At 53.4% G+C, this 14,329-nt stretch overlaps 1 protein-coding gene across 10 annotated transcripts in view; it reads left to right on the top strand.

Moving 5' to 3' along the window:
* The window catches only part of ABR (ABR activator of RhoGEF and GTPase), a 191,486-nt gene that overhangs the window by 102,146 nt on the left and 75,011 nt on the right, over positions 1–14,329 (top strand). The window contains exons 1-2 of one of the 10 annotated variants that reach the window (XM_081580141.1): positions 5,073–5,310; positions 5,513–5,777. The exons of 7 other annotated variants lie outside the window; for them this stretch is intronic. In XM_081580141.1, coding sequence (XP_081436267.1) covers positions 5,643–5,777 — 135 coding nt within the window. In that variant the 5' untranslated portion in view covers positions 5,073–5,310; positions 5,513–5,642. 2 more of the 10 variants (XM_081580139.1, XM_081580135.1) reach the window with 2 other exon arrangements.

Below are 14,329 nucleotides of genomic sequence, written 5' to 3'. Positions count from 1 at the left end.
CCAGAGTGGTCAGAGGCAGCACTGACATGGCCATGGGAGCTGAGGGGTTTAAGAGCGTCCAGACTGCGGAGGCCAAGGAGTGGAGAAGGGGGCCTGTGACTTGGGAATACAGCAGCTGCGAGGCCTTTGGAGCAGGCGGCTTCTCTGGAGAGGAGTACTGGGAGCGAGGCGGAGCAGGCAGAGCTGCAGAGGACACAGGGAGGAAGCCCGGTCCAGGGCCGGCTCAGGGCACGGGCAGTGGAAAGGGAGGGGACACCCCCTGGGACTTGTGAGTCATTCCCTCCACGGGCAGGACTGAGAGCCTCTGAGTGGAGTCTGTGTGCCCAGGGGAGATGGAAGGGCACTCGAGTTACTCACCGGAATTTCCAGCCAGCCCCGGGACCGGTGGAGTGGAGAGCCTTTGGATGTTCAGGGAGCAGCTTCTGAGAGGTTTCAGGGTTCGGAAGAAGTGGATGTTGATCCTGCCCTGCTGGGGAGGGGCCTGGGGAAACAGAGAGGGGGATACTTCTAGGAGACCCCTCAGGGCCCCTCATGTTCCTTTGGGTGGGGGAAGGCAGATGGGGGGCCCTCAGGCTGTTAGGCTCTTCTCCCATGCCACCTGCTTGTCTGACCAGTGAGGGCAGCCCCATATGCCATGCACTCGGAGCCTGGGAGACTGGCACAGAGCCCTGGGCTGGCACACTTGTGTCCTGGGGAATGCCAGTCCTGGTTGTTCCCAAGCCCTGAGAACAGCCTTACCCGCCCAAACCAGATGAGGAATTGTGGCCCTTCTGATGTGCCCTGGCTATATATAACCCAGCCAGGGCAGGGACAGGGACTGATGGAGAGGGCGGGTGTAGGGTGGGGTGTGCCCGTGTGGAACCCCGTCAGCCCTGAGGCCCCAGAGAACTTACGCCAAATCCCTTGGTCTGTATTTCAGCTATAGTGACAGAAATCATTTACCGGAGAAGACAGGTTTTCAGCTGTAGCAGAAGGGCAGGAGCCCCACCTTGAGATCGGAACTTTCAAAGATTTGGGGAGAAGTTGGGATGAGAAACCACATCCACTCCTCTCCTTTTCCCTCCTCCCTCTTCCTCAACCCCTCCACCCAGCCTGGAGGCTCAACCAATGGCCCTATTCTCAGCTGAGATGCTCAGTTGGAAGAAGAGGTGATGACACCAGGTGGGCCCAGGGTGGCGCATGGTTGACCCCCACTTTGGAATGCATTTCCAAATGAGTCCCAAAGAGCTGGACTCTTCCCTCTATGGCCATACACCTGCCACCAGATGGGGATGCACCATTGCATAAGGAGGTCCTGGTAGACACACAAGGCATTAGGGACAACTCAGACACTGCACCATTAAGAACCACACTGGCTGGTCCTGGCAACTGTGTACTGAGAGTCACTTGTGAGCTAGAAACACCAGGAAGATTTCGAGGAAATACTCGACTAGAGACATGGTTTAGGGGCTGGTGGGAGATTGGCAGGGTAGGGGCAGATGGGGGATGCTTAAGTGGAGTTGGAGCTTCTTGGCTCATTACTCAGAATCCAGAGTGTTCACTTGACCTGCCTGGTTGGTGGCATTTACTATTCAGTTCAGTTCAGTTCAGTCGCTCAGTCGTGTCCGACTCTCTGCGACCCCATGAATTGCAGCACGCCAGGCCTCTCTGTCCATCACCAACTCCCGGAGTCTACCCAAACCCATGTTCATCGAGTCGGTGATGCCATCCAACCATCTCATCCTCTGTCGTCCCCTTCTCCTCCCGCCCCCAATCCTACCCAGCATTAGGGTCTTTTCCAATGAGTCAACCCTTCGCATGAGGTGGCCAAAGTATTGGAGCTTCAGCTTCAACATCAGACCTTCCAATGAACACCCAGGATTGATCTCCTTTAAGATGGATTGATTGGATCTCCTTGCAGTCCAAGGGACTCTCAAGAGTCTTCTCCAACACCACAGTTCAAAAGCATCAATTCTGCGGCGCTCAGCTTTCTTCACCGTCCAACTCTCACATCCATACATGACCACTGGAAAAACCATAGCCGTGACTAGACGGACTTTTGTTGGCAAAGTAATGTCTCTGCTTTTAAACATGCTATCTAGGTTGGCCATAACCTTCCTTCCAAGGAGTAAGCGTCTTTTAATTTCATGGCTGCAGTCACCATCAGCAGTGATTCTGGAGCCCAAAAAAGTGAAGTCTGACACTGTTTCCACTGTTTCCCCATCTATTTCCCATGGAGTGATGGGACCAGATGCCATGATCTTAGTTTTCTGAACGTTGAGCTTTAAGCCAACTTTTTCACTCTCCTCCTTCACCTTCATCAAGAGGCTCTTTAGTTCTTCTTCACTTTCTGCCATAAGGGTGGTGTCATCCGCATATCTGAGGTTATTGATATTTCTCCCGGCAATCTTGATTCCAGCTTGTGTTTCCTCCAGCCCAGCGTTTCTCATGATGTACTCTGCATATAAGTTAAATAAGCAGGGTGACAATATACAGCCTTGACGTACTCCTTTTCCTATTTGGAACCAGTCTGTTGTTCCATGTCCAGTTCTAACTGTTGCTTCCTGACCTGCATACAGGTTTCTCAAGAGACAGGTCAGTTGGTCTGGTATTCCCATCTCTTTCAGAATTTTCCACAGTTTATTGTGATCCACACAGTCAAAGGCTTTGGCATAGTCAATAAAGCAGAAATAGATGTTTTTCTGGAACTCTCTTGCTTTTTCGATGCTCCAGTGGATATTGGCAATTTGATCTCTGGTTCCTCTGCCTTTTCTAAAACCAGCTTGAACATCTGGAAGTTCATGGTTCACGTATTGCTGAAGCTTGGCTTGGAGAATTTTGAGCATTATTTTACTAGCGTGTGAGATGAGTGCAATTGTGCGGTAGTTTGAGCATTCTTTGTCATTGCCTTTCTTTGGGATTGGAACGAAAACTGACCTTTTCCAGTCCTGTGGCCACTGCTGAGTTTTCCAAATTTGCTGGCATATCGAGTGCAGCACTTTCACAGCATCACCTTTGAGGATTTGAAATAGCTCAACTGGAATTCCATCACTTCCACTAGCTTTGTTCGTAGTGATGCTTTCTAAGGCCCACTTGACTTCGCATTCCAGGATGTCTGGCTCTAGGTGAGTGATCACACCATCGTGATTATCTGGGTCGTGAAGATCTTTTTTGTACAGTTCTTCTGTGTATTCTTGCCACCTCTTCTTAATCTCTTCTGCTTCTGTTAGGTCCATACCATTTCTGTCCTTTATCGAGCCTGTCTTTGCATGAAATGTTCCTTTGGTATCTCTAATTTTCTTGAAGAGGTCTCTAGTCTTTCCCAATCTGTTGTTTTCCTCTATTTGTTTGCACTGATCGCTGAGGAAGGCTTTCTTATCTCTCCTTGCTATTCTTTGGAACTCTGCATTCAGATGAGAATATCTTTCCTTTTCTCCTTTGCTTTTCCCTTCTCTTTTCTTCCCAGCTATCTGTAAGATCTCCTCAGACAGCCATTTTGCTTTTTTGCATTTCTTTTCCATGGGGATTTTCTTGATCCCTGTCTCCTGTACAATGTCACGAACCTCTGTCCATAGTTCATCAGGCACTCTGTTCATCAGGCATTTAGTATACAGGTTTACAAAGTGGTAGACTGATCATGTGTGAAGGTAAATTTGATTCCAAGATACCAGGAGGAAATGGGACAGAGGTGATATTCCAGGGCCATCCTCCAACACCCTCTCCCCACCCCCCACCCCCACCCTCACCCTCATGCGCGCGCGCGCGCACACACACACACACACACACACACACACACACACACACACTCTCCCAAACTTCCCTCAAAGAAACAACCAGTTGCAAGAATGCAGCAGTCTTGTCTGTAAGCCTGATTCAGTGCACAGATGTTTCATTTAGACTGCACCTTGTTTTGTTTCTTAAATATAACTTACCTGCCATCGTTTATTTTTTATTTTTATTGTCTTGATGTGGACCATTTTTAAAGTCTTTGTTGAGTTTGTTACAATATTGCTTCTGTTTCATATTTTGGTTTTTTGGCCCAGAGGCATGTGGGATCTTAGCTCCTGAGCCAGGGAACCCGCACCCTCTGCATTGGAAAGGGAAGTCTTAACCACTGGACTGCCAGAGAAGTCCCTCTGCCATCATTTTCAAATTGAGAGCTCTCACTTAAGAATCCAGATTCCGGCTTCTCTGGAACAATCCAAGACGGTGGGGGGTGGGGGGTGGGGTGCGGGGCGCAACCTTGAGCCTGCACTGCCCCTGGCAGCCAGCAGCTGGAGTTGAGTGACACTTTCTTGAATTCACCTGGTCCCTACCTGTCTCACTTCACTAACCTATCTTACCCGCACCCTCCTGGGGCCTGGAGTTTGCAACCTTTGTCCTAGATGTTGTGTTGTGAAAGAGCTTTTCCCAGCTGCCGCCCTGAAACTCCTCGGCAAGAGTAGGTGGATGTATTGATACATCTCTGGATGGGGCCAGGGGAACCGGGGGATGTGCGGATGGATTTAGCTTCTGGAAGCATGGGAAACTCGGGGAAGCAGGCTGGGATGGGCAGGGCTGGCAATGCTCGTGGTCCTGGCTTCAGTGTACCCTTCCCTGTGGGGCTGGTTCTACTGGGCCCAGAGGCCCTTCTTGAAGGAGAAGAGCCCCAAAGAGGTGTGGTGCTGCTAATCTCAGCAGCATCTGTAAGTAAGAGGTGTGGTACCTCTGGCGGCCCCAGGCGGCCCCCGCTGCAACCCTTGGCTGGCACTTGTGCTTCTGCCTCGGGAAAGCAAGTCAGGCCTCCTTTGCACAAAGCCTTCTTCCCCCAACCACGGTGGCGATGGAAACTATGGTTTCTCACCAGGCCTAAAGGTGTCAGAGCCTGGGGCGGAAGTGACAAGGGGCTTGTCGGCATCCCAAGGTGACGCCGAGGTTGGCCCGGGGGCCCGCGAGGCTCTGCGGGCAGCTGCTCCTCCGCTCCGCCCCCGCCCGCCGGCCCGCCCAGCCCGCGGGGCCGGTGAGGGGCCGTAAATAAAAGCCTGTCTCTGGGAAGCGGACCTCCCCCCGCGCCCGGCCCGGCTGCGGCCTCGTCGCCCCTCCTCCGCGCTCCCAGAGCCTCCCGCCGGCCGGCTGGCCCGGCGACCGCAGAGAGGGGAACGGCTCCACCTCGCCCGTCGAGTCGTGCATTTCCTGTGTCTTGAGAGCGAACGCGAGCCTCGGCGTCCAGGAGGGCGGGATCCGAGCGGCCGGCGGCGGCGGCGGGGCGCCCGGGCCGGGCTGGGAGCGGCGCGGGGAGCGGGGCCCCGCCTGCCCGGAGAGCCGGCGCGCACGGCGGGCAGGGGCGCGCGGGCCCCGGGATCGCGGCGGCGGCAGCGGCGGCGGCTGGAGCTCCCCGCGAGAGGCGGTCGGGACCCGCGGGGCCGCCCCGCTTCCCCTTTCTCCGGGAGGGCCGGGAGCCGGCGGCCCGAGAAGGTTCATAATGGACCCTTTCATCGGCAGCCGGTGGCCGGGCGCCAGGACGGACTCCGGGGAGGCCCGCGTGCTGGTATAGGCCTGCCCCGCGCGCTCTTCCAGTCCCCGCCGGCCCGCCCCGCTCCCTCCCGGGCGCCGGCGGCCACGGCTGCTGCCGTTGCTGCCGCCGGGACCCCGCTTCCTGTTTGCCCTCCGCGGCTCCGGCTGCCATGGAAGAGGAAGAGGAGGCGATAGGCTTTTTGGACAAGGTCCTGGAGGATGAAGATGTGTTTCTGCTGGAGGAGTGCGAGCTGGGAACCCCTACCAGCCCCAGCTCAGGGTCCCCCTTCTTGGTGACTGTGAAGGTGGGAATGTGACACGCCCTGGATGCTTGTCGGGGGAGGGGGCAGGGCTCGCGGCTCTGACTGCAGAAATGGCTGGTTTGCGCACCAGCCTCGTGGCTGAGCTGGAGCACCCCAACCCGAGAGGGGGCCGGCCGCCCGCCCGCCAGGGGATGCGATGGGCTGTGCTCTGGGCAGTTGTTCCCGGGGGAGAGGTGCAGTGCCCGCCTCCTCCCCTTGGACCAGTTGTCCTCGGAGGGGAGTGGCTGCTGGCTTTCCCCAGACCAGCTTGGTGGGGGGGTGGGTAGCGGTGGCTTTTTCTCTGGCAGTGATATGAGTCACCTGGGGGGCACGCCAGGGGTGTGAGCCTGCGTCCGTCCCCCCCCCGCCCCCCAGGAGCCGGCTGACCTGAAACCTGAAGGCTGTAATTCCTTGTTTCCATGGCAGCAGGGAAACACTTGGGAAGTTCAGGCCAAGGGGGCCCTCGCTCTTCCCGGCTAGGAGACTTGGAGCACCTGGGCCAGGGCTCGGGGTGTTTGGAGGGATCCAGAACCAGGGATCACTGGGCTTCCTTGAAGGAAAAGAGTTGGATGAGCCGAAGAGGGGAGATAACAGCCGACTTGGAGGCCGGAGCTGGGTGGATAAGGCACTTTACCCAAGGTGGGCACTGGTAGGAAGCATAACAGCCCCCCGACGCTGGGCTATGGGCATTCTCCACAGCCGTGCCCTTGTCTAGTTGGAGAAGTTGCCTTGAAGGTGGAGTGGGAGGGGCAGGACTGCCTCCGACCCTTCACCTGCGCCCCAGGGGCCGGGCTCCCACTTGAAAGCACACCAGTGCTGCACACCACACTATATTCTTCCTTTCCTTCACCTAGGCCCGCTTCTTAGAGCTCTGACCTCAGTGTTTTGCTCACCTCCTCCCTGTTCTGCGGCTTGAAGGGAGGGCCAGTGAGAACGTATGGCAGGGAGTTCTCAGGGTGCAAGCCAGGCTACCTAACACAGAGCGCCTGTCTCTGGGCCCCCCAGCCCGTCTGCCCTGGCAACACTTCACCCCAGAGGGCGTGGTGCACAGAGCCTTGTTGTGGGCAGGAGGCTACTGTCACTGAGCCTCCCTGGGCCCCTTTGTCTCTCCTGTGAGATGGGCATCAGAGCCCTGCCCCATCTGGGCTACAGTGTGGTTCCTAGGAGGAGCTAATGGAGGTAAAAATAGACTGCAGGCCCAAGGTAGATGGCTGATGTGTGGAAGGGGTGGAGCAGTAGCTGTAGGCCTGGGTGTGGGGCAGAGAGGAGCTATAATGGGAGGCTGGCAGTGGCTGATGCCCCACCCCTGGGTTGCTCATTCGGTGCTAACCTGGCACACTGGAGTAAGTCATGTCTCTCACTGGGCCCCTGGGGCCTTGCCCTTGGGGTCTGACCAGCCATCCCAGGAGCAGGATGGGGAGAAGTTTGGTTATGAACCAAGAGCACCTGCTGGGAGTTTAGTGGTGCGTGGGATGGGACCTATGTGGGTTCCTAATGGTCCTTCCCTGAGATGCCCTCCCCAGCACAGATGGGACCCCACTCCTGTGCTGCCTTATGGGTCTCCTCCCTGATTTATACCGGCCTAGTCCATATTTCATTCTGTTTGGCACTCCAGACTCTGCCTCCTTGATTCTGTTCTTGAGGGCAGAGCCCTTTTGTATTCATGGTGGGCACTGCACAGAGCCTGGTGTGTGGCTGGTGTCCAGTGGATTGGTGGGATGAGTGAGGCTTGATGTCCCTGGCCTTGTAAGGAGGAAGCATGTGGATGCCATGGGGGCTTAGGTACACGTCATAACTAAAAATGCTGTTCCTCCCCGAGCCCTGTGAGTGCCTGGCTAAGTCCTCCCCCCTGCCCTGCCACCACAGTGTTCCTGGACCTGTCTCCAGGGGGAAGGGCCCTTTCCTGAGTGTTGGGGAATTCCAGGCCCCCCCGTCTCAGCCTGAACACATCTAGGAAGCCCTTCTCCACTACCAGGCTTGGCCATCTATAGAGGGAAAAGCAGGCAGAAAGCTTGCAGATTCATTCAACAAACACTCAGGTCCTGTTCTAGTCAAAGCAGGATGCCTGGCACTGGGGAGGAGAGGAAGTGAAAAAGACTTAATCCTCTCTCATAAAGAGTTCAGAGCAAGGGGGCAAGTGCCTAGATAATAGGAATATAATGAGAAAGTAGGCGGAGCCAGGAGAAGGGTTCTGATCAAAGGGTACTAAATTTAGATTAGGAGAGACTGCTTCTCATTGAGTCAGGGATGGGTGTGGGTGTGTGTGTGCGGGTGGCCATGTACACCAGTGAGGTCAAGGCTCCTTTCCGGAGGGTGTGCTGCTGTCCTGGACTTGGCACACTCCTGCATGGTAGACTCTTCTCAGCAGCTGGTAGGAGTCCAGGGCCATTCTCTCTTTGCTATTACTTTACTTCAGGAATACTTACCTTCAACAGTGTCCAAACACCAGTCCTATTATACAGGTCAAATCAATCCTGTTTTCAGTGTAGTTTCTGAAATGCTTCATCCTGCCCAGGGGACAGTTACGAAGATGGCCGTGGTTTTCTCCATGGAGCTTGGAGCTGTGTTTCAACCCACAGCTCCCTTTGGGTAGTTAATAGTCTATAAGAATAATGCATGAATACTGAGAACAGCATCACCTCCCCTCTGTAAGGTGTTGTGTACGTCCTCCAAATCTTGCATACGATTCTATTTAAAGGTACCTAGGGCTGATAGAGGCCTTGCTATGTAAAAGCTGCTATGTAAAGGAACTCAATTGTCAGGAATTTTAAAATCCTTTTATAATGCAGATTAACTCTTCAGGTGAATTCTGTGCCAATTTTGAATGGATTATCAACTGCCTGTGTTTCTGTTTCACTTGTCCAAATCTCTGCTCCTCCCCCCGACCATGTGCAGCAATGGCCATGCCTGTGTTCCCTACTCAGGTTTTTCCCTGAAGTGTGAGCCACAGGTGAGATGATTTGAGAGATGATTTGAGGTAGCACCTAGATATAGATTTTGCACTTTAACAGTTAGGCATACATTTTAATGTATCTTAGAAAAAAAATAGGAACTTGATTGGTGGTCCAGTGGTTAAGACGCCGAGCTTCCACTGCAGCTGGTGCGGGTTTGATTGTACTTTCCTGTGCTTTCAAATACAATGCTTGGGATAAGGCTGTGGGTTTTTTTGTTGTTGTTTAATTCCACTTATTTATTTGTTTTTGGCTGTGCTGGGTCTTTGTTACTGCACAAGCTTTTCTCTAGTTGCGGCGAGCAGGGGCTACTCTCTAGTAGTCTGTGGGCTCCTTATTGTGGTGGCTTCTCTTGTTGGGGAGCACAAGCTCTAGAGCACATGGGCTCCAGCGGTTGTGGTTCCCAGGCTCTAGAGCGCAGGCCCAATAGTTGTGGTGTAATAGGCTTAGGTGCTCTGCAGTATGTGGGATCTTCCCGGACCAGGGATTGAACCCGTATCTCCTGCATTGGCAGGCTGATTCTTTATCTCTGAGTCACCAAGAAAGCCCAAGGCTGTGCTTTTAAGAAGCCAGTTGTTGTAAAGAACAGTATTAAGTAAGCATGCTGGTGGTATGTGAGTATGACACAACTGCAAAGATGTGGGATGTGAACAACTGAACGATGGAACCACTGCTGGACCCCGTGGGGCCTGCCTGTGGCTTCAGACAGCAGGGAGCTCGGGGATCCACCTTTCAGGAGAGTCCCCCAGCAGTGGCCCCTGTCCTCTGCTCTCCATTCTGCTGAGGAACTAACTGAAAGAGAACTTCCCAGTGCTTAGGGCTGGGAAGAGGAAAGAATGGCTGGGTTCCCTGCATCGACTCAACTCAGGGAGGAGCCAACTATTCTGAGGCTGATGCTCGGCATGGACACAGCGGCATGGACACAGCACCTAGACTCAGTGGCATCGACTCTGACCAGACAGCCCCACCCCCACCTCCTTACCCCTTGCAGACTGGTGTGGCCAATGGGCTGAGTTCTGCTGTCTGCAGAGCCACTTGGCTAAGACTCAGGAATCGCAGGCGGTCCTGCCTGTTCAGCCCACATTGCTGTCTTGGAGGAGATTAAGGCTCCTGGAGAGAGTGTCTTGATTTGGCCTGGAGCCAAACCCTTGGAGGCTTTTTTTAGCCCAGACTGTAGACGACCAGGCCTGAGCCAGCTGAGCCTAACTTGCAGCTACTGACCCCTTCAGAGTGACTTGACCTCTTGGATTTGGGGCCTCAGGCTGTGACAGCCTTTCAGCCCAGCAGGTTGTGTAAAATGCTGGCCATGATTGAGCCCACCATGGCTGCTGAGTTTCATAATCTCTGCTTGGGGAGGAAGTGGGTACAGTGTTGCCCAGAAGGCAGCTTCCCTGTGTGCAGGACTGGCAGGCAGCCTGGCACAGGCTGTGAGGGCCCTGAACTCATGAGAACTCCCCCTGGTGATTCTGGGCATGTAGGCGCCTCTGGGGGGCTTTTTGGGGGCCAAAACTGTCCTCTCCTTTGTCTCTCCAGTGCTGGGCACACAGTGAGGAATGAGTGAATGGATGCTGAGCCCTGGTGGCTTTTTTGTTTGTCTTGTGGCCACACCATGTGGCAGGTGGGATGTTAGTTCCCTGACCAGGGATTGAACTCATGCAACCTGCAATGGGAGCAGAGTCTTAACCACTGGACCACCAGGGAAGTCCTGAGCCCTGGTGTTTTATGGGATGAGAGTAGCCCCGGGAGGACTGAAAAAGGAATTGTGAATTTCCAAGTAATTCCAAACCAGGAACAGGGATCTGAGGAAAGCGAAGATGGAAGAGGATTGGGATGTTAACTGAGAACAGGTTAGCTGTTGGTAAAATGGTTAATTTCACATCCTTTTCCGTTGCCTCCATCCCCTCACCAGCCAAAACATCAGAGTGAATACAGCCCAGAGTGGGGCTGCTTGGGAGTGACTACTTGCTGCCTTTGGGGGGATTCTTTCAAGATTGGACTCCGAGGTTGGAGTCTCATGAGGTAGCGGTCCTGCTGCACTGGGCTGTCATGGGGGCTGACCCCAGGGTCTGTGCTCGTGCCTGGGGTGGAATGTAAAGGCTTGGTGGGAGCCATGAGTCACCAGCTCTTCACCCTGGACGTGGTCCAGCCAGGTCTACAGTTAAGCTTACACTGTGCCCCCAAGTGACTTCCTTGAGAGTGTGTTTGCCAAGCCCTTGGACACATCCCCGGTTGGCAGGGAACAGGAAGGAAATGGGATACAGGAGGGAAGTGCTGGCCCCCAACATAGAGGGCTAGTTCCCACTTGTCAGGCAGAAGCAGCAGGGTCTGACCTTGACCTCTGCCTCCAGGGGCCAGGGCTGCGGGCCCTGTTCCAAGCTACAGTCTCATTCCTTGGAGGTGGTGCTGCCCGCCTATGATTCCCACAGCTCTAGACAGCTGGCAGTTTCCCTTCTCTGTGCCTCGGAAGGATAATGATAATACCATCCAGACTGCAGGATTCCAGAGAGTTAATCCTCAGAAAGCGCTTAGAACTGTGCCTGGTACTTGTGAAGCCATCAATAAGTAACTATTGTTTTTCGCTAAACCTTGGCACCCATACTGGTCTCCTTATGCTGCCGAAAGCAACTACCACACATTTGGTGGCTTAAAACTACACAGATTTGTTCTCTTGCAAGTCTCAAGGGTCAGCAGTGCTGCATTCTTCCTGGAAGCTCTAGGGAAGATGACCTGTTCCCTTGCCTTTTCCGGCTTCTAGAGGCCCCTGCATTCCTTGGCTTGTGGTCCCATCCTTTGTCCTCAAAGCCAGCAGTGCCACGTCTTTCAGTTTCTCACTCAATCTCTCCCTGTCCCTGCCTCCATCCCCTCTCCTTCTCCTGTGAGCTAGTCACCTTTTCTCTGACCCTGACCCTCTTGTCTCCTGCTCATAAGGTCTCTTGCATGCATGCTGTGCTGTGCTAAGTTGCTTCAGTCGTGTCCAACTCTTTGCGACCTTGTGGACTGTAACCCATCAGGCTTCTCTGTCCTTGGGATTCTCCAGGCAAGAATACTGGAGTGGGTTGCCATGCCCTCCTCCAGGGGATTTTCCTGACCCAGGGACCACACTCGTGTATCCTGTGGCTCCTGCCTTGCAGGCAGTTTCCTTAGCACTGAGCCACTGGGAAGCCCCAAAAGATCTCTTACCTGGGCTCTATCTGATAATCCCAGGATAACCTTCCCACCTAAAAATCCTTAGTCACATTTGCAAATTCCCTTTTGCCACTAAGGTGACATAGTCGCAGGTTTTGTGGCTGAGGAGGTGGACATCTTTGACAGGATGTCCAATCACAAGATCAGGTTTTATTTCAGAGACTCTGGGAAAGACCGCCTCCAGCAAATTTGCTAACTGGTTTGCTGATAGCAGGTCAAGAGTTAAGTTCCCTACCTGGGGAAAGGGTAGCAAGGCCTGTGGGAACTTGCTGGGCAGCCAAGCAGCAGGGAGAAAGCAGCTCTCCTGGGACCTAGGAGATTTCTGATAGCTTCAGAAATATGAAGCTTAGCATAGCTTCAGCTTATGCTAAGGGTGTGTGCTTAAATGCCCAAAGAGGGAGCTGTTTGAGATTCCAGGTAAGCATCTGAAGCTTGACAAAGGAACACAAGAGTAAGGGAATTATCAGAGCAGGAGATAAGCCCTGAATTTGGTGTTCAAGGACCTGGGAGGAGAAGGGAGTCCCAGCTCTGCCACTTTCTGGCTATGTGATTCTGGACTGGCCCCCTCCTTCTTTTCAAGCCTTATTTGTTTGTTTCCATTTGTATCATGGAAAAACATAGTACCCCTTCGGAGAGGTATTTGAGAGGGCAATGAAGCTGAATGAAAGAGTGGAAAGAACTTAAAGGCTTAATAAGTTTCAGGTGCCCACATGTCAGGAGCATCATGTGGTGCTGGGCTTTGTGGGGGAGGAGGCAGGGTCCAAAGGAGCAAGATACAGGTGCTTCAGAGGCCCTGCAAAATCACCGGGCAGGTAACAAGATCAGGCATGTGTCAGGGGCGGCGGACTCCCTTCTCAGGAGCCAGAGCTACAGGGCCAGGGCCACAGCTGTGCCTTCAGGAGAGAAGTGCTCACGTGGGAGAAGGCATTATAAGCAGCAGGGTCGGCTAGAACCAAAGTCTGGAGGCTGAAGCACTCTGGCCTGTTGGGAAGGCAGACAGCTGTTGCAGAGATCGGAAGGCTGGGGAGAGGCGCTGGGAGCCATTGCAGGTGTTTAAGGAAAGGATAAGCTGGACCCCATCACACTTTATAGTCATATATTGATATTTACTTGGCTTTTGTTTTTGTTTGCTTTATGTATTTTTGGCTGTGCTGGGTTTTCGTTGTGGTAAGCAGGGGCTACTCTGTGGTTGTGGTGTGGGCTTCTTATTGCAGTGGCTTCTCTGTGTTGCAGAGCACAGGCTCTAGGTCAAGTGGGCTTCAGCAGTTGGGGCACACAGGCTCAGTAGTTGTGGGCTTAGTTGCTCCATGGCATGTGGAATCTTCCTGGACCAGGAATCGAACCTATGTCCTCTGCATTGGCAGGAGGATTCTTATGCACTGTACCACCAGAGAAGTCCTTGGCTTTGGTTTTAACATGTTTCTTTCCCACTAGATTATAAGCCACATGAAAGTAAGGGCTATTGAATGCTTGTTTTCCATTGTATCTACGGGATAGGTGGGCATGTGTTGAATGAATAAATAAATGAGCGAAGAACCTACTTGAATTCCCCAGTAATCACTTTCTGCAGTATTAAATCTTTGATAAGCATCAGGTGTAGGCTGGCATTCTGGGAAGACGGATCTGACTCTGAGTGCAGTGGAGGCAGGAGAGAGAAGCAGAAGGCAGTCTGAATCCAGTGGGGAGTAGGTTGCTGTGGGACTCAATTACAGCAGTGAAGAGGGTGGAGCAGAGGAAGGAATCTAGATGAGCTAGAACACTTTGAAGGGATTGGGGACTCAGTGTGGCAGAAGAGAGGGAGAGAAGAGGCTAGGAGTGACTTGGGGATCTTAGATGACAAGAAGAATTATATGTCTTTTCACTCACGAAGAGTGTTCAAGCATTTTCTCTGTGCCAGGCACTGTTGGTGGCACTTAATACTGCAAAAAATGATTACTGGGGAGTTTGAGTAGATTCTTCACTCATTTATTTATTCATTCAACACATGCCCATCTATCCTGTGGATACAACGGGAAACGTTGGCTAGTTGGTGGCCATTCAAGGAAAAATGGGGTATGATCTCTGCCATAGAGGAGAAAGAATTCTGGAGCGGGGAGGAGGCCTGTTGGGGTCAGGAGATGCTGGGGGCAGGGTGGGTACAAGGGGTAAGGTTGAAGGCCCACAGCCAGCACCTTCCATTGTGGGATTGAGCTCCCGGGAGCAGGAAGATACAGTCAGAGGTGTAGCTGGAAGGCCGCTTGGCCGGGAGTCCCGTGGCCACTTCCATCTGTCATCTCTGATCCTACTCCTCCTCTCTGTTCATACATGTCTTCCATCGAGCACCTTCTCTGGCCCCTGCTGTGCCTTCCAGGTGACCATGCCCATCTCAGTCATGACTCTGATTTCCCTTAACTGTCTCTATCCCCTCCTCCATTAAAT

The sequence above is a fragment of the Giraffa tippelskirchi genome, chromosome 3, assembly GCF_054371585.1.
Source record: "Giraffa tippelskirchi isolate mGirTip1 chromosome 3, T2T-mGirTip1v1.2.pri, whole genome shotgun sequence".
In the NCBI taxonomy this organism is placed as follows: domain Eukaryota; kingdom Metazoa; phylum Chordata; class Mammalia; order Artiodactyla; family Giraffidae; genus Giraffa; species Giraffa tippelskirchi.
This window is presented reverse-complemented; position numbering and strand designations above follow the sequence as displayed.